The following is a 19,175-nucleotide window of genomic DNA, read 5'->3' on the forward strand; positions in this document are numbered from 1 at the left end:
ATTGACACGGTTCCGGTTCCGGTTCGGCAGTTAACCGCCGGAACCGGAACCGGAACCGGTGGGCATCTCTAAATTGGTGGTAATAATCCTAGAGAGAGAGGGGGGGGGAGTCGTAATCGTGGGGTCCAATCCAAGGGCGTAGCATTTGCATAAAAGAGATTCTTCCCCACATTCGGCTGACCTCTCATAGCATTTTGGCTTCTTTTGTTTGAGCTAAAACAAGAAACTCAGCCAAGAAAGAGAGATTTGGCAGAAAGTTTCTTTTTTGAGGATACTACAGCACACAGACATATGTTTCTTCATCCATAGACCACAAAATCATTATTTCAATCATCTTTCTCCTCTTGCTCAACATCTTCACACAGTCACTGTGAGTGTATATCTTTTTCTTTTGTTATATATTTTCATCTCCTTCATATTGCTTGCTTTTCTCTGCTGCTTCTTCAAATCAACGTGGGTTCTTGATCTTTTTCCTTTATTTGCTTATATTCGCATCATAGCTCCGTTTACAACTCAAAAGATTCAACTTTTTGAGCTTTTCAAGAACAAGATTTCATCTTTTCATTGCTCTGCATAAGCATATCTCATGAATAAGTACAAATAATTAGGTGCTGCTGCCCTCTGAAATGCATTTCTGTTTGCAGTTGCAAACAACTTTTTACTGATGGTGTTTGTGGCCGTGGGGCTGGTTGGTTTTTGGATGAATAGGGAAAGAAATCCTTCTTGGAAGTTCCTCTTCTTGTTCTGCATATTCAACCTGCTTCTCTGTTTCGGCTCGTGAATCTTCGGACTGTTCTAGAAGCTTCTTCTCCTGGTATGGAGGATTGAGGACGACATATCATGGGAGATGATGGTTCCTTCAAGCCTAAGACCATGGTTGAAACTTTGTCAGATACCACCAATCTTGATTTCTCTGTCATGGATGATCTCTTGTATGATGGATTCTGGTTAGAGACTACTGATGAATCCAACTTCTGGCAGCCCTGCCCCACTGCTCCTACTGATTTGAACCCTTCTTTCTTCTTCCCTTCTTCAGACACTATTTTCAACACAAATCCAGTTACTACTTTCTTGAAAGAAACTGAAAAACCAAGCATCCCATCTTTTACTTTCCCAGGAATGGATGACTTGTCTGGAAATCGAGCCCCCATCCCTTCGGTTTCCTTGGGCCAATCCACTGATTTCCTGTTTGAAGAAACTCAAGTGAGCAAGAGGCTGTGGGTGGCGCCAACCAGGAACCGAATCCGGTCTGTCTCCGTGAAGAAGAAACTGGTGCAGGCAGTCGATCACCTCAAGAAATCTATAAGAGAGAGTGATGTCCTCGTTCAAATCTGGGTTCCTGTTAAGAGAGGAGGCAAGCAAGTCCTCACAACTAATAACCAGCCATTCTCACTCAATCCCAACAGCAAAAACCTTGCAGAATATAGGGATGCTTCCCGGACCTATCACTTTCCAGCAGATGAGGACTCCAAGGAGCCCGCTGGGTTGCCTGGTCGCGTCTTCTTGAAGAAGCTTCCTGATTGGACTCCGGATGTTCAGTTCTTTAAACGAGAGGAGTACCCCCGGAAGAGTCATGCTCAGAAGTGTGATGTTAGAGGATCACTCGCACTTCCAGTTTTTGAACGCGGTAGTGGCAAGTGCTTGGGGGTGGTTGAAATCGTCACAACCAGTCGCAAGGTCAACTGCCGCCCTGATATTGAGACTGTCTGCAAAGCTCTAGAGGTGCTGATGCATTGATATCTCTTCCTTCCAGTTTGTGTTTCTATTATCTGTTCAAACAAGAAACCATGTAAATTGTGTCAAGTATGATTTCGAACCTATCTACCATTCATAATAATAAATCTGCTCTCTGTTCTTCTGGCAGGCTGTTGATTTAAAGAGTTCTGATATATTGGAACAAGGTCCACCCAATATGGAGGTATTAGAAGAACTATTTTCCAGTTTTTAAAATTAGAAACAATCATCTAGATTTGAAATGCATTACTAATAGAGAATCAGTGATCATATCAGGAGTCGTACCAATTTGTGCTGATGGAGATCGGGAATGTGCTGAGATGTGTATGCGACACACATAAGCTGCCATTGGCACAGACATGGGCTCCGTGCATTCAACAAGGAAAAGGAGGTTGCCGGCACTCAGACGAGAACTACACACATTGTGTGTCGACACTGGACTCTGCCTGCTATGTTGCTGATCAAGAGGTTGCAGGCTTCCATGAGGCCTGCTCTGAGTATCACTTACTCAAAGGTGAAGGCATTGCTGGGAAAGCTTTCCTGACAAATCAGCCATGTTTCTCCTCGAACATCACAGAGCTTAGCAAAACAGAATATCCCCTAGCGCATCACGCCCGGGTGTTTAATTTGCATGCTGCTGTAGCAATACGGCTCAGGAGTACATACACGAGGGATGCTGATTTTGTTCTGGAGTTCTTCTTGCCCATAAACTGCAAAGGACCAGAAGATCAGAGAAAGATGCTCGACTCATTATCATCTGTAGTGGAACGAACTTGCCAAAGCTTACGTGTAGTAACAGATCAGGAGCTAGCCCGGGAAACATTGGATAGAGAAACAAGCAGCACTCTATCCGATGGAAAACGGCCAAGGTTGGAAGATATTCCCTCGAAAGAAGCACCTTCACCCTGGATTACACAAATGATGGAGCCCCAGCACAAGGGCAAAGGAGTTGCTGTTGCTTTGGGTTATGAGAAGGAGGAACCAGGAGAGTTCATTGTGACAACCCAATGGGATAAGCCGGGTGTAGAGTTCCATCAAGCGCCAGCTTTTCTGGAGCACGACCAACACCATCAGCAGGACTCGGGATCCAAAGATGGCAGTGGTAGTTTCTTCATTACGAGCAGACCTCTTCCAGCTGGTGCTAAAACAAACACAGAAAAGAGAAGGACAAAGACTGAGAAGACTATTAGTTTGCAAGTACTTAGGCAATATTTTGCTGGGAGTCTAAAAGATGCTGCCAAGAACATTGGAGGTATGATTTACTAGCAATTTCTAATAATTATGCATCATCATAAACTTCAAAATCTGTTCAATCTCACTAAAGTTTTTTATAATGATGATGCAGTGTGCCCAACTACCTTGAAAAGGATATGCAGGCAGCATGGGATTACCCGATGGCCTTCTCGTAAGATCAAGAAAGTTGGCCACTCATTGAGGAAACTTCAACTTGTGATTGACTCGGTCCAGGGCACCGAGGGTTCCATTCAGCTAAGTTCGTTCTACAACAACTTTCCAGAACTCAGCTCTCCAAATGCACCAGAAACGAGCCACTTGCCAACATCTACAGTGGGTGGCGAGCTGCAACAAGTAAACAATCAACCCGAGGGTACTTTAAGCCCTGGAACTACTTCCTCTGGCAGCCACAGTTCCAGTTCAAGTTACTGCTGTTCTACTGGGGTGAAGCAGTCGTCTTTCCCAGTCAACGGCTCCAGCAGTGGTGATGCTTTATCAGCAGAACAAAATGAAGGGATGCTGAAAAGAGCATGGAGTGATGCAGAATTGCATCAGTTGAGCCAAGAGGACTCAAAGCTTCTTGTTCGATCATACAGCCAGAAGATTTTCAGTGACCATGCCTCAAATGAGGCTCCACCTGTACCAAAAACTAGCAGCAAGGTTCAAGAGGTAGGATATTTTAGAGTAAAAGCTTCTTTGGGTGACGAGAAGATTCGTCTCACTCTGCAACCACACTGGGGATTCAGAGAGTTGCAGCAAGAGGTGTTGAGGCGTTTCAACCTTGACAATGGAAGTAGAGTTGATCTGAAATATTTGGATGACGACTCTGAATGGGTGCTCTTAACCTGCGATGCTGATCTTGAAGAATGTAAAGATATACACACATTGTTGAAGAGCGGAACAATTAGACTCTCTCTAAATCAAGCATATTATCATCCTAGTCTTGGAAGCTCATTTGGTAGTAATGGCCCCTTCTGAAGTTTTTCTTACCATGAATAAGAGACGAGAACCAAGGATGGGTGTAACAGGCTGTAATAGTAGGAATGCATACAGAATGGCAACTATTTCATGGCCATCTAGTATTCTGTAGACTAGTTAAGTGAGATAGTGATGCTAGATATTCACTATCTCTCAGAGTTACATGACTGTTTCTTCGTACAATATTTCCTTCTGGTTCTTTTTTAAGCAGTGCAATTGATACTTCTGTACCATAATATGTACAAAGAGTTTCTCATGGATTTATTTGAAGCCTCTGCAAATTCTGTTATTTATCCTTTCCATGTTACTTTTAAAAGGCATAAAATACTAGCCCATGTTATCCAAAAAACAAGATATATACTACCCAAAGTAATACCGAAGTGATATATGCTTCTGGGAACACAGGCCAACTTTGGTATCAAATATAGAAACAAAAATCTGGCATATAATAGGACCTTGCTTTTATCTTAATTAGATACATCATCAAACTGTCAACATCTTTTTACTTTTTTACAGCTTAAGAAGAGACGGAAGAATGGTGGTCATGCTGGACCGCCCAAGTAGAGAAGGACCACAGCAGGATTCCATTCCAAACAACAAGCTTACCTTCCTACTTACATATTGGAGAAGGAGATCTTTCGATGATGAAGCTTGCTTGATGCAAAGATGGCTCTCTAGGCTGTTTCAAGTTTTGCACGAACAATGTCAAAATTTGCAAACATTTCCTCAAATGAATATTAAGGCATTTGTTAAGACATCCGTCATCTTCTCTAAAACACCACGGCTGGTTAATGATCGTCCCCTGAAAATGATTGTCCTGTTCCAGACAATAGTCTCTACTATCATCACGTGCTGTAGAGAAGTCCCTTTAAATTAGATACCATCACAATGTGATTGAGGTTCTTAAGCCCTCTTAATAAAATTTCATGACCGTGAGGCAAGATAATGAATCAACCATCCATAACTTATTCGTTTCTGAATGTAATATTTTAGATACATAAAGCAAGTTCATGGATTTCAAACTGCAGTAAACTTGAGCTGCTCCATTCACTTTCTATTAGCAGAGAAAAACCAACTTACTTTTGAGTAAAGAGAACAAAATAAAACCCTTGCTACTTAGATATGCAATTCAATATGCAATATCCACTATGATTATACCTGGTTAAAAAAGCCACAAGCAGAGGCAATTGGGGAAAAGTGTATGGTGGCCATCTCTATGGTCGATTGTGGTTCAGCCAAGATTAATAATAACAGATCTCAAGTATCAAGACATTTAAAAAGGAGCATCCAAATCATCAAGAAAGTCATTCTTATGGGCTAGTGATAAGTTACTGTGACCCCAGCCTTTCTGCACTCGCTTCAGAGTTTTCAAGGCCATTGTACTTCCTTCATCTCTGTCAAAAAAAAGGTAGAAGAAATGACGGAGATGCCACAAAAAAATGTAACAGATACTGAATGTAAGCATCATTCGGCGACATGCCTGGTAGTATACTCATAACTATAACTAACATTTTTCCCTATTCGCATAAATCATACAGTCAAATATGAAAACAGTAAGTGACGCCACCAAGAGCTGAGTAATAATAGAAGGAACTCCAGAGTAGAGTACACGTAGAAGTTAGAAGGCTACTTTGACATTCATACCTGTGCAGAATAGTTTCCCAATCACTGCCAATGTCTTTATGTTTTTTGCCATGATTTAACTGTTTGTCATCTTTTTTAACCGTATTTTTAACCTCAACATCAGAACCCATTGCAAGCATTCTTTCTGTCAGTTCATTAGCCTCATGTTTATTTCCCTTGCAGAGTAAATAATCAATCACAGGCATGAAAAGTGCAGGATCAAAACTACAACCCCGCTGCACCATTTTCTTAAGAATATCATAGGCATGATCAAAATTCTCATTGATGCACAGTTTGTCAATGATATCTTTGTAAGAAAAACTGCTCAAATCAAAGCATCTTTCTATTGAAGCCTCAAATAATTGCTTAGCTTCCAAGATTTCCCCTCCAAGAAGCAACTCATTGAACATCAAAGTATAAAGTACTTCCTTGTGACCACATACACTGATTGCAATCTCAAACACATCCTGTGCTGGTCTGAACTCCCCAGTCCTGCAGAAGGTTTTGATTAACAATTTGTAAGAATTCAAATTAGGTGTTACTCCTTTCTGCAGCATCTCATCTAATATGAAAGCAGCTTCTTCGCTTCTTTGTCCTTCACACAGAGAATGAAGGATAATATTGTAAGTGCTAACATTAGGAGAAACGCCTCTCTCCTTCATCTCATTCAACTGGCCAAACATTTCATATATTTGATTTGTAACACCAAGCCCAAATAATAGGCAATTGTAAGTTCGCAAGGTCTTGTTGCAACCTTTTCTCTCCATGTCTTTGAGAACCTGAAATGCAGATGATATCTTGCCTCTCTTGCATAAGTTAAATAAAAAAATATCATAGACAACTGAATCAGGATATAAGTTTCTCCCCAACATCTCTGTAAACTTCTTTTTAGCTTCATCTAGCCGTCCGTCGCTGCACAATCCATTTATGATTGTCGAATATGTAATCAAGTCAGGCAAGCATTTCTTCCTATTTTCATCTACTAGGCCTATGTATGAGTTTCCCAAGTTACCAAGAGCAGCACTTCCATGAGTCCACATTTCACTCACAATTTCAACTGCTTTATCAACATTCCCACTTCTACACAAACCATCAATCACAATGTTGCAGCTCACAGTATCTAATCCATCCTCTTGTTCATTCATCTTCTGCATTAACCTCTCCGCTTCTTCTGTTCTTCCTTCTCTCCACAAACTGTGTAGCAGTATATTGTAAGTGTAAGCATTTGGCACACATCCAGCTCTAGTCATCTCATTCAGAATTTTATTGGCCTCGACATTCTTCCCTTTCCTGCAATACCCCTGGAGCAATGCACTATAAGTAGTTACATCAGGGGAAACACCCCCAGTTATCATCAAACTAACAACTCTCCTTGCATCTGCAAGCATGCCACTTTTACATAAGCTGTTAATCAAAATGTTGTAAGAGTGCGCATTTGGTTGAACTCCATCATCAACCATTTCTTTTAGAACTGCTTGAGCCTCAAACAGTTTTCCGTTGCTCACCAAGCCCAACAGCCATATGTTATAACTCTTCACACTCAAGAAAATAGTATCTCTTTTCATAGATATAACTAGAGCTTCTGCTTCTGCTAACATCGTTTCCCGGTAGAAGCCATCCAACATTATGTTATGAGTCACAGCATTGGGCTTCGGCAATTCCAACTCACTCGTTTGCATATCCCTGAATATCCTGGACGCTTCCAAGATCTTCCCAGCTTTGCATAGAGAAGATATCCTTGTGTTAAAGGTAACAACATTTGGAGACAGACCATCCTCTGTCATCCTCTCCACCAATCTCTCAGCTTCGTCATCTTTACCTTCTTTACACATCCCTGCAATGAGAGTGTTGTATATAACTGCAGTTGGGACCAAACCCATCGTCCTCATCAAATCCAGAAGCTCCAAACCTTTATCAACCAGCCCATCGCAGCAATAACCACGTGCCAAAATTCCAAAAGTGTACTCATTAGGCAGACAACCTTTGTCACGCATTTTGTCAAACAAGTGGCAGGCATCCTCCAAACGACCCGCGTCGCACAAGGCGCCAATCAAGAGATTAAAAGTATAAGTCTGGAGCTTCACCTTGGAAAATATTATATCTTTATAAAGCCAGGACACAAAATTAGGGCAATTTTCTTGGATAGAAGTTCGAATTAACAAATTGTAGAGAACAATTGAGGGCGGTGGCGTGGACAAACGGGCGCGAAGAGATTGAAATTGAGAAAAGGCTTGGTGAAGTCGGCCAGCCTCGGCCAACATCTTGACGACGGAGTACAAAGCATGATGCGGCGGCGTTGGGAAGAGGAGGAGATGGTGGTGGAGAGAGTCGAGTTGAGAGAACATGTGGGCGCGGATAAGAATTGGGACGATGAGAGAGAATGTGTGATGGGAAAAGGAGAAGTCGAGAGTGCGCTTGAAGAGAAGCCATGCCAGCTTCGGATTGTCGGAGTTTCGGAGGAGAGCTTTGGCCACCATTTTTGCTTGTTCCATTGCTCTGCTCTCACTCACTCACTCAACTGCGGCCTGCACACTCCTACTTTATCAAACAAATAAAGAGCCAAATTTGCAACAAAAAAAAGGGAACTAGCAACCAAGATTAGGGGTGGGAAATTATACCGAAATACCGTAATACCGGACTTACCGTATCGGAAAAATACCGAAAATACCGATTTTTTAGTATACCGCAGTTTCCGGTACGGTATGATACCGTACCGCAGTGTTTCGGTACTGTAACGGTATCAATTTTTCTATACCGCGGTATACCGAATCCACGGTATACCAAAATACCGTAATACCGGACTTCCCGTACCGGAAAAATACCGAAAATACCGATTTTTCAGTATACCGCAGTTTCCGGTACGGTATGATACCGTACCGCAGTGTTTCGGTACGGTAACGGTATCAATTTTTCTATACTGTGGTATACCGAATCCACGGTATACCGAAATACCTTAATACCGGACTTACCGTACCGAAAAAATACAGAAAATACCAATTTTCAGTATACCGCAGTTTCCGGTACGGTATGATACCGTACCGCAGTGTTTCGGTACGGTAACGGTATCAATTTTTCTATACCGTGGTATACCGGTATACCGTGGTATACCGGTATACCGATAGATTATTATATATATATATAGGGTTTTGATCTATGCAAAACTAGATTTAAATACAGAAACGCAGAACAATATCATAATTAGGTCACTTTTAGGTCATAATTAGGTAATTTTTAGGTCATGCTAACAAAGCATGACCTAAAACGATCTTAGCATGACATTAAACCCAAATATTATAATATGGCCTAAAATTGCTTAATTATGACCTTCCGTGTTTTTGGTTAATTATTGACCATTAGATCATCTAATCCTATGGCCAAGATTTGGTCTGCATTTCTGGATTTAAACACATACTTATTTTGATCATCTCCCTATATAGGGCATTAAACCCAAATATTATAATATGACCTAAAATTGCTTAATTATGACCTTCCGTGTTTTTGGTTAATTATTGACCATTAGATCATCTAATCCTAGGGCCAAGATTTGGTCTGCATTTCTGGATTTAAACACATACTTATTTTGATCATCTCCATATATATAATATATATATATATTATATTAAAAAAATTAATACATCAATTAATACAATAAAATTAAACATTCAAATGATAATTTATTCAAACAAATTCAAAATTAACCTGAATTATTTTTTTATCAACTCATCCTATTAAATATAATAAACACAATAGCACATAACACCGAAAGAAGATTGGAAATACGATATCGGGAATATGTTTCAACATAGCACATTTGAAAGAATTTGTATTAACTCACACCATTTAGTATATGATTCTTTGTGTAATGTCATATTCCAAATATACAAAGTAATTAAAAATTTTGTTTTATTCTTCGTCCCACTTCATAAAATGTCAATTAAAAATATGTGCAGCTGAAAATGAATCAAATCGTTTAATTAGTGTTTAATTCATTGTATGTTATCTTATTTTATATACTACTTAAATTGAAGGATGAATAAATAGGATACTGATCAGTCATTCTTAATTTTTAAAGAGAAATAAATGTCCAATTTAAATTACTAACTAGTGTCGCGCCCGTGCGATGCACGGGTCATTTTAATTTCTTCATATTTATTTCATTTTGCGAAATAAAAGTTGTGAAATGATAAACAAAAAAATATTCGACATCCTCTTACTTTGGATTATACTTTTTCAATCACATTAACCCCACATAGACACAAGAGTGTGTTTAAATGCTACCTTTTCTTAAAAATGTCAATACGATTACATTAAAATTTCAACACATATTTGTGTTGACATTTTAATAAACTGTCTTGACATTTAAATATCAGACTTAAAATTAAAAAGCATTTTAAATCTGTGAAAATATGAATTAACCGTTGAGTTATAACTGTAGGAGCAAGTTTACGTTGCAATAATTTAATATTGCACTGGTGAGACACTTTCTAGTCGAGATTCATTCCATTGCAATATAGCGACCCTATACACTAAAAACTCAAACCTTGAAACCTAAATCATAAACCCTTAACTTTAAAATATATTCATCATAACCAACAAATGAGCCAAATTTTGATATATGTTGAATTTTAGTATTTTCACATTAAAAAAATATTATTTGCTAGTATTTTAAAAATTTATTCATATCAAAGGAAGACCGTGCCTTGTTAATATTTTTGAGAATTTGTATGCATGTTTATAATGATAGATTGAAATTAAAGTCTAGGGGGAAAAATTGAATCTTTATTTCATTACACTTGTAAATCTATTTGGAGATTTTATTTATAAGACCAATTATTACTACTATTGGTCTAAGTAGCCAAAATAATCAATAAGTACCTTCATTTTATCATTAACCACGATTATGGGATAAAATTCTGAATATATGTAATCAAAATAATCCATAAATATATATTAAAAGATACTTAAAGATCAACATCATCGGCAACAACAAATATAATATGATACTTGATAACATGCTAACCAAAATATAAAATTGAATAGAGTGATGGACGAATTACCGATAGCAAAAAATAATGAACAATCGAGAAACCAATTAGTAAATGAACAAATCAAGAAACCAATTATTTTTCGGTATACCGTTACCGTTACCATACCGTTATTACGGTATACCGTAATAACGGTATGGTAACGGTATCAAAAAATATCATACCGAATTTCCGGTATACCGGAATTTCGGTATACCGAAAATTCGGTACGGTATCGGTATTGAATTTTGTCATACCGTACTTTCCGGTACGGTATGCGGTATGGCACGGTCGGTACGGTATACCGTACCGACCCACCCCTAACCAAGATACTCCCTCCGTCCAGGATAATTCGTCTCACTTTGACCGGGCACGAGTTTTAAGAAATGTAATGAAAAGTGAGTTGAAAAAGTTAGTGGAATGTGAGTTCTACTTTTATATATTAGTTTTATAGTAAAATGTGAGTAGGAATGATTTAGTGGAATATGAGGTCCACTACCAAAAATGGTAAAAGTGAAATTAGACAAATTATGTGGGACGTACCGAAATGAGAAAATGGGACAAATTATCCGGGACGGGGGGAGTAATAATTAGCGAATTGTACAAAAAGTTTTAAATTAAAACTTTCCATTAATTATTTCAAACGCAGTTCTTTTTATTACTCACAAAAATAAAATAAAAACACATAGATAAAAAATCACCAATCTTCACCATCAAAATAGCGAATTGCATTTTATTGTCACAGCGTTCTCATGTAACAATGGAGAATACAAATAAAAAAATATTGAATCTTTTTTGAAAAATTAAATATTTGCTTATTGTCTGTTTGAAGCTTAAACTAGTCATTTTGTAAAGATGAAATATGGACTTATTTTATATTGTATTCTACAAAGAATACAATAAAAAATAGAATATATATTGAAAGACGGAATTTTTTTAAACCACGATCAATTGCTGGATGAATTGATGTTATTTTTTAGAGTGATTAATTGTATTAAATATCTAATTATTCTTTTATTATGATAATAAATTGGACAAAATTATAAATTAACTAACTGTGTTTAAAATATTTAAAGGAATGTATTAATTTAAAACACTTAAGTAACTTTTTGTATGAAATATGTAAACTTAATACTTTTTGTACTAAATTGAAACAAAGGAAACATTTTCTATGAAACATGTAATTATCCCCTATAAAACATCTTTCCGTCCACTTGAACCTCAATCATGGCAATATGAGATTATGATAGAAAGTATAGCTACAAAAAAAGGAAATATTTAAAATGTGTAATACAAAAGCAAAACGAGACTCTGCGTACAGAAATAGAATTTAAGAATTTTGATAATCATAATTTATAGTATTATTATTATAAATAAATAATTAACTGATGTGTGTATTTAAAAATTACACACATAATTATGTGGAGCCCAATGAAAGAGTGCCACATGTCCATGTCTTTCTCATGCCTGTTGGCCAACATCCTAGGTCATGAATTTTCATGACTGTCTAATTAATTTGTATTCAACACTTTTTTGTCTTTAGGGAGTCTTAGTTCATATCCATAAACAAACCAACGCATTAAAGTGGAGATTGAGGGAGTATAGCAGATCAACAAATATGCACCTCCAAACTTTCATGGCAGACAATCAATCTGCTATATAGATAGATATATGCTAGAAACAAAAAACTATGCTCAATTCAAACTATCAACTACAAAATCTCTTGGCCTTTGCAATTCCAGACACGAAAACTAGTTGAGTTTAGCAGCAGCGGTAGGGCTCCTCCCAAATTGAATCACCACCGGCTTTCCTTTAAATACGTAACCATTTACTGCGCTCTGCACTTACCCCCAGGTCATGACTCATATCAGTATTCGTAAAACCAAATACACAAGGGGGCACTGATGGAAAACATACCAGGGCATTACGAGCAAGCTCGACTGTTGGGAATGTAACGAAGGCTTGGCCCCTCATTCTTCCTTCCTAAACAAAACCATTTTCACTTCAGATGCATGTAAACACAGAGGGAGATCTCATATGGTATGCACTAATATGTCTCACCTGCATTAACTTCACAGCAAGATTGAACTTGGCAGCATCAATGCTCCCGAAAAATGACCCTGCAACATTATTACCAATATATAGATAGCATAGTGAGTTCAAACTGCAGTAACTGCTTGAGGGGGAAGGTAGCATTGAACAAGATAAATGCCCGGGTTAGTTGATCTCTCACATTTTGAATACAGTTGTGAACAGAATAGTGTCACTGCTATAGAGAACTAAACACAGGAGCAAGGACACGGACTAACCAAATATAAAGTAGAAGTCATCAACGACCACATCTTTGGCCAAGTTCTTGATGTACAGCACAGGAGTAGGATCACCAGCAGTATAATTCTGTTCATTGGAGTCAATACATGTCAAGTATGAAGCTAGTGCGCGTCCACATGCAATTTAAACTACCAAATGAACAAACATTGGTAATACTAGTAGTAAGCACAAGCATATATAACCTACTTTAAAGGAGAAAAAATCGACAATTTAATGAACACATTGGCAGTAATAGCACAGAGATTGCATTTACCCTGTTCTACTCTTAAATCTCCCAGTCCTTTTCCAGTCTCCACAAACAAATCAAACCATTTTCCCGATTACATAAAAAGTTCTTTGCATATTGCATTCAGGTAGCCATTTTCTAATAGATTATTAGATTTTAGGATTCGTCATTTAAATAGATTTGATTCCCTGTACAGTTCCGGAGAAGAGAGACTGTAGTAGGAAAGTAATAAAGCAGTGCTATATAATACCTTAAATTTAGGGAGCGATAAGATTTCCTCTGGAGGCAATTTTCCATTATTTAGTTCCTCTGTAGTTGCAAAAGTTTCCCGAGCAGAAGATTCAGGGATTGGTTCTTGCAACTCCTTTGCAGAGTCATTATCCTGTAATTCAGGTTGGTTTTGTTTTTGTGCTATTCTTATCTGCAAGCATGTTAAAACCACTATATTACAAGTCTTTCAATGGGAAATAAGTCTCAAATACATAATACCAGAGATCAATGGTTGCAAGTTGCAACCTGCAATACAGGGTTCTTCTTTTTTATTATGGGCTTCTCTTTCGGAACTAATGCAACTTGTTTCAATCCAACAGCCTCGTGAGCCACATCCTTGTCAACAGCAGGTCCAACAATTGCTTGTTTCTTGGCACGCTTTCGCTTAGGTCTAGCCTCTTGTCTGACTTCCTAAACCATGAACTTGCAGTTATGACCTTGTAGTAACAACACAAACATACAAGATAAAAGAAATAGCCAGAGTATCACCTCATCTGAAGACTCCATTTCTGACTCACTACTGGACATATATTCCATGTTAGAGTCCATGGGTGGTGGAGGAGGTGGTGGTGCTGATGGAAATTCTGGAAGAGGTGGAGTAGGTAATGCCTTCCGGAATGGAGCGGGAATATTCATTTTGTTCATCAAATGTAAAACCTGTATGTAGGAGTATGGGAGTATATAGAAAAGAAAATGTTACAAATATCTGGTGGCGAGAGAGAGTAAGAAGAAGAAGAAGAAGAAGAAGAAGAAGAAGAAGAAGAAGAAGAAGAAGAAGAAGAAGAAGAAGAGTAAAGGGGCACAACGTTCACCAACCTGGGTGTAAAATCGTGGAACTGCAATAAGAGCATTTACAATGTTTGTGAGGATGTTACCATCAGGTGGTGGATATGCATATCTGTATTACAAATCGGTTGTTTGAACTAGTGAGTAGGTTGATACAAAGAACATGGATGACATATTCAGTAAAGACTCCATCTGCATCAATCTACTCAAGCAACCAAACAGCTTCCAGAAATTAGAGGCATGCAAACAGAGGCAGACTAACTAGTCCTAAAATAAGAAAACAGAATTTAGCTAGAACTTGAAGAAAGAGTGCCGAATCAATACAAAAAGCAATTTAAGCAAAGAGAGTAAAACATACTCAAGATGGGGCGGAAATGGATATTCGATGCCAAGTTTTTGTGCAATTGGTTCGCTAGCAAGTGTACTACTCCCGGAAGAAACATCTTTCACCACAGAGGCAGCATCCTTCCTAACCTCTCTTTCATTATCATGTTGCTTAGTCCACTCACCTTTATTAGCTCTCTCTACAGACATGACTTTACCGAGAAATCGCAACCTGAGTCCAACCAATTCTCGTTCAGGCAATAGGGCACAATCGGCATTATGAATCAATCATATGAAATTAGTAATGCAGTAGCACAAACACTCCCAAAGACTTGACGATTATGAATAAATGAAATAAATACCCATGTAGCTGCTTCTGTGCTTGGTATGCTGAGAATTCATCCTTAAAATCAACAAAAGCGCAATTTTTCACCCTACACGCCAGGATGTAGCATCAGTTTTGAGTTGAAAAATAAATAAAAAGCTAAAAGAGTAAGTTTTCAAGCTAATCAAAGAAATTTAAAATTGCGATAGAAGCCATTAGTAAAACCTAAGAGAGTTGATGGTGAAGTGAAGAGAATAACTAACCGTCCATGAGAAAAGGGGCGGACAGAGGAGGCGCCGTAGTGGGAAAAGAGGCGGGTAAGAGTGTCGTGGGGAATGGCCTCCGGGAGATGCCGAACCAGCAGGGTAACAGTCGACGGCTGTGATTCTTCGAGGGAATTCCTGATTAATTGATGTGTAATCGGCGGCGGCGGTGCCTCCTGCATGATTGAAGAAAGTGGTGCAGCAGAAAGTGGAGGCTTGGATTATATCTCCGTCAAATTCTTTCCGGTGTGAAGATGGTAGCCGATTTGAGGCTAGTACCAATTTCTTTGTACTAGTGTATGATTGTATAAAGCACGGTAATTTCATCCCATTTCAGTTTTACCTTTTTACCTTTGATCGATTAGTTTTCTAAATAAAAACTAAGATTAGAATTGCGATAAAATCAATATTTAAAATTAAGATTAAAAAAAAGATTATACTATTGAAAGTGTAATTCACAATGAAACAACCGAAAATCAAAGCATCCACCGCGGTGAGCAGGGGTCCGTCCGTGACGCTGTCAAGGACACCCCTATCCGCCGCTGCACTCTTGCCGCTGGCACGGACGTGCTCTTAGCTAAAAGCACGTATGTGCCAGCGAGCAGGGCGACATGGCACATTTCTATTGGCCGTTGGCATTTTCTTTTTCTTTTTTTAAAAAAATCGAAAATAATATCAAAATTAAAAAATATATATATTTTCGGATTCCCGAAAATATACAGATTTTATTACCATTTTTTTAAATTTTTTTTTTATATTTTTAAAAAACATTAATCCCAAAATCATCTATAAATACACACATTCATCATCCATTTGAGCGAAATTCGGCCACGAGTAGTGGGTTTTTTTAATTTTATGAATTTAATTATATAATTTTTAATTTTAGGATTTAAATTATGTAATTTTTAATTTTTAAGACTTTAATTATGATATTTTTAATTTTTAGGATTTTAATTATGTAATTTTTAATTTTTTTAGTAATTAGTAATAGTATTTTGGGTATTTTTAATGCATTTTAATATTATGGAAATGTTTTTATTTAAATTGAATAATAGAATGGTGGGACCCTTGAGCATGTCCTTGCGGAAGAGCACGGATGTGGTGTTGTGCTCTTGCCTAAGAGCAGGGAGTAAAAGTGGATCCGGGCCCACATCCGTGCTTTTACCAAGAGCACGGATGTGGATGCTCTTAACACAATGATAACAATAAGAGATTACATCAAAACTTGAAGAAGAAATTTTAGTACATATGAATTTGAAAATATAATTCATCCCATAAAAATTGCATTCAATCCGAAAGTACAAAAATTACAAGAAAATTATATGCACAAAAATTGCATTCAAATCTTAGTGAGATCTTTAGAGCATCCGCATCAGTGCTCGATGCGGAGGACAGCGTCTGTGCCGCGTTGCCGACGGCACGACGCTGTTCGATGCATCGAGCACGCCCGTGCCGCTGAGCAGGGCGACGTGACCCGTTTTTATTCGCCAACGGCTTAGCCGTTGGATTTTTTTTTTAAATCGAAAATAATACTCCCTCCGTCCCACAAAGATTGTTTCATTTTTTCATTTCCGTCCGTCCCACAAAGTTTGTCCCATTTCACTTTGACCTTTTTTGTAGTAGATCTCATATTCCACTAACTAATTGCTACTCACATTTTATTATAAAAACTAATATATAAAAGTATGACTCACATTCCACTAACCTTTTCAACTCACTTTTCATTACATTTCTTAAAACTCGTGCCCAGGTCAAAGTGAGACAATCTTTGTGGGGCGGAGGGAGTACCAAAACTTAAAATCCAAAAATATAGCCGTTTTATTACCGTTTTTTTGAATTTTTTTTAAATTTTTTTAATCCCAAAATTGTCTATAAATATACACATTCATTATCCATTGTTCACATCAAATTATCTCTCATTCATATTTTTTTATACAACTCATCTACATTTTCCTCTCTCACTCAAACCATCTCTAAATTCAAAAATGGATTTCAACGATATCAATGCGGAAGCGGAGCGCGAAGAACAAGAATACTATGAACAATATCGTGCCGCCTATGAAGCCTATATCGCCGCCGCTACATCCCTCGTGACCGGGAGGGAGCCCACGACAGGCTCGTTGCCGACTATTTTTCCGACTAGCCGCGATTTCCCAAAGATGACTTCCGGGTCCGTTTTCGCATGTCAAAACGGTTGTTTATGCGTATAGTCAACACATTGTCTGCCCGTGTTGAATATTTTCAATCATGTAGAGACGCAACCGGTCGGCAAAGTCTCTCGGCGTTGCAGAAGTGTACTTGTGCCCCTCCGACAACTTGCTACTGAGCAAACGGCTGACCTCTTCGACGAGTATTTGCCTATGGGTGAGTCAATTGGAATCTTATGCCTCAAAATTTTTTACGACGGCGTTCGTTCTGCTTTAGGTGAGGAATTCCATCAGGCACCCACCACTGAAGATTGTCAACGGCTGCTTCATCTTCACGAAACAGTCCACGGTTTTTCCGGTATGCTTGACAACATTGACTGCATGCATTGGAAGTGGAAGAATTGCCCGAATGCTTGGAGGGGGCAACACTTAAGCGGCCACCAAGGCGGCAGCCCAACGGTTATCCTTGAAGCGGTCAACGCTTACCCTAAACCGCGAGGTCTCCCCCACGCCGAGGTATGCATACGACGATGCGCGAGAGAATCGAAACAAGACACACAATGCGCGATACCAGAACCCACATTGAGCTACAAGAAGACCTAATCAAACACATTTGAGCGAAATTCAGTCACGAGTAGTAGTTTTTTTAATTTTATGAATTTAATTATCTAATTTTTAATTTTTAGGACTTTAATTATGTAATTTTTAATTTTTAGGATTTTAATTAAGCAATTTTTAATTTTTTAGTAATTTGTAATAGTATTCCGGGTATTTTTAATGCATTTTAATATTGTGAAAATATTTTTTTTAAATTGAATAATAGAATGGTGGGCCATTGAGCATGTCCTTGCGGAAGAGCATGGATGTTGGTGTTGTACTCTTGCCAAATAGCAGAGAGTAAAAAATGAATAAAAGTGGGTCCGGGCCAACTTCCATGCTCTTTGGCAAAAGCATGGATGGGGATGCTCTTATAGCATCCGCAGCGGTGGGCGTCCCGTCGGACGTCCGCCATTAGGCGTCAACCCGGCGGACGCAGACGTCGCTTGCAGACAGCGGAGTTCCACGGCTTTCCGACGACGTCCTTCCGCCATTGCGATGCCACGACGGACGTCCCAATTTTTAATTTAAAAAAAAACTCTATATATACGGCTCGTTGAACTTCATTTCATTCGCACCACTTGTTTTAACGAGTTTCTCTCTCTCTACGTTTCTTTTAGTATATCCAAAATGGCTAGTGGTAGTGGTAGTGGTGCGGGTGGTAGTGGTGGTGGTGCTGATGACTGGCGCCGGCGAATTAACGAAGAGGTGAGAGCCGTTACGTTCAGGGAGATAAATCGCTTGATACAAGCGGCCTTGTAGCAGCAGCAGCAACCGGCGGTACCTCGACCTATCGGTTGTATGAGGACTACTTCGCTCCAGAGCCGCGGTTTGGGAAGAAACTTTTCCGGCGACGTTTTAGGATGCGTTGTTCGCTATTTCTGCGTATCGTGGATGCTTTAGAGCGTCGTTACGAGTATTTCAGGATGAGGGAGGATGTGGTTGGTAAACCCGGCCGCACGCCCATACAGAAGTACACTGCCACAATCAGGCAGCTGGCATACGGAGGTGCGACCGACATGTTCGATGAGTACCTCCTCATCGGCGAGACGACTGCCCGCGAATGTCTGCAGTATTTTTGTGAGGGCGTTAGGGAGATATTCAGGGATAGGTATCTTTGGAAGCCTACCCCCGAAGATTGCCAGGCTCTAATGGATATGCACAGGAGTTAGCACGGGTTTCCGAGAATATTGTGCAGCATAGATTGTATGCATCGAGAGTGGAAGAACTGCCCCGCCGCCTGGAAAGGGTTGTACACTACCGGTTTCAAGGGCAAGAATCCCACGATGATCCCTGAAGCGGTAGCTGAATACC

General features: G+C 38.9%; 3 protein-coding genes across 6 annotated transcripts; 1 reads left to right on the forward strand and 2 right to left on the reverse strand.

Annotated features, from left to right (window-relative positions):
- LOC121749048 (protein NLP2-like) lies at positions 1–4,234 on the forward strand. The gene is made up of 4 exons (XM_042143667.1): positions 1–1,722; positions 1,865–1,918; positions 2,011–2,986; positions 3,080–4,234. Exons 1-4 carry the CDS (start codon positions 841–843, stop codon positions 3,943–3,945), a joined length of 2,778 nt encoding a protein of 925 aa, XP_041999601.1. The 5' UTR covers positions 1–840; the 3' UTR covers positions 3,946–4,234.
- A 129-nt stretch (positions 4,235–4,363) lies between these two features.
- On the reverse strand, positions 4,364–8,086 carry LOC121749049 (pentatricopeptide repeat-containing protein At2g17140-like). 3 transcript variants are annotated; one of them, XR_006039622.1, is made up of 3 exons: positions 5,590–8,086; positions 5,104–5,339; positions 4,364–4,762 (listed from the first exon to the last, which is right to left on the reverse strand). XR_006039622.1 is itself a non-coding variant. In XM_042143668.1 (2 exons), the coding sequence occupies exons 1-2, from the start codon at positions 8,058–8,060 to the stop codon at positions 5,219–5,221; spliced, it is 2,592 nt and encodes an 863-aa protein (XP_041999602.1). In that variant the 5' UTR covers positions 8,061–8,086; the 3' UTR covers positions 4,364–5,218. The 3 variants fall into 3 exon arrangements, 1 of the variants encoding a protein (XP_041999602.1); XR_006039623.1 differs by having other exon boundaries at positions 4,364–4,797; XM_042143668.1 differs by having other exon boundaries at positions 4,364–5,339.
- Positions 8,087–12,149: 4,063 nt separating this feature from the next.
- On the reverse strand, positions 12,150–15,412 carry LOC121749733 (U11/U12 small nuclear ribonucleoprotein 65 kDa protein-like). 2 transcript variants are annotated; one of them, XM_042144347.1, is made up of 11 exons: positions 15,118–15,412; positions 14,892–14,963; positions 14,564–14,761; positions 14,236–14,317; positions 13,909–14,076; positions 13,666–13,830; positions 13,400–13,570; positions 12,902–12,989; positions 12,654–12,712; positions 12,510–12,575; positions 12,150–12,430 (listed from the first exon to the last, which is right to left on the reverse strand). In XM_042144347.1, the coding sequence occupies exons 1-11, from the start codon at positions 15,297–15,299 to the stop codon at positions 12,344–12,346; spliced, it is 1,338 nt and encodes a 445-aa protein (XP_042000281.1). In that variant the 5' UTR covers positions 15,300–15,412; the 3' UTR covers positions 12,150–12,343. The 2 variants fall into 2 exon arrangements, with proteins under 2 accessions (XP_042000281.1, XP_042000282.1); XM_042144348.1 differs by having other exon boundaries at positions 12,150–12,435.
- Between the last annotated feature and the right edge of the window lie 3,763 nt (positions 15,413–19,175).

The sequence above is a fragment of the Salvia splendens genome, chromosome 9, assembly GCF_004379255.2.
Source record: "Salvia splendens isolate huo1 chromosome 9, SspV2, whole genome shotgun sequence".
NCBI lineage: Eukaryota > Viridiplantae > Streptophyta > Magnoliopsida > Lamiales > Lamiaceae > Salvia > Salvia splendens.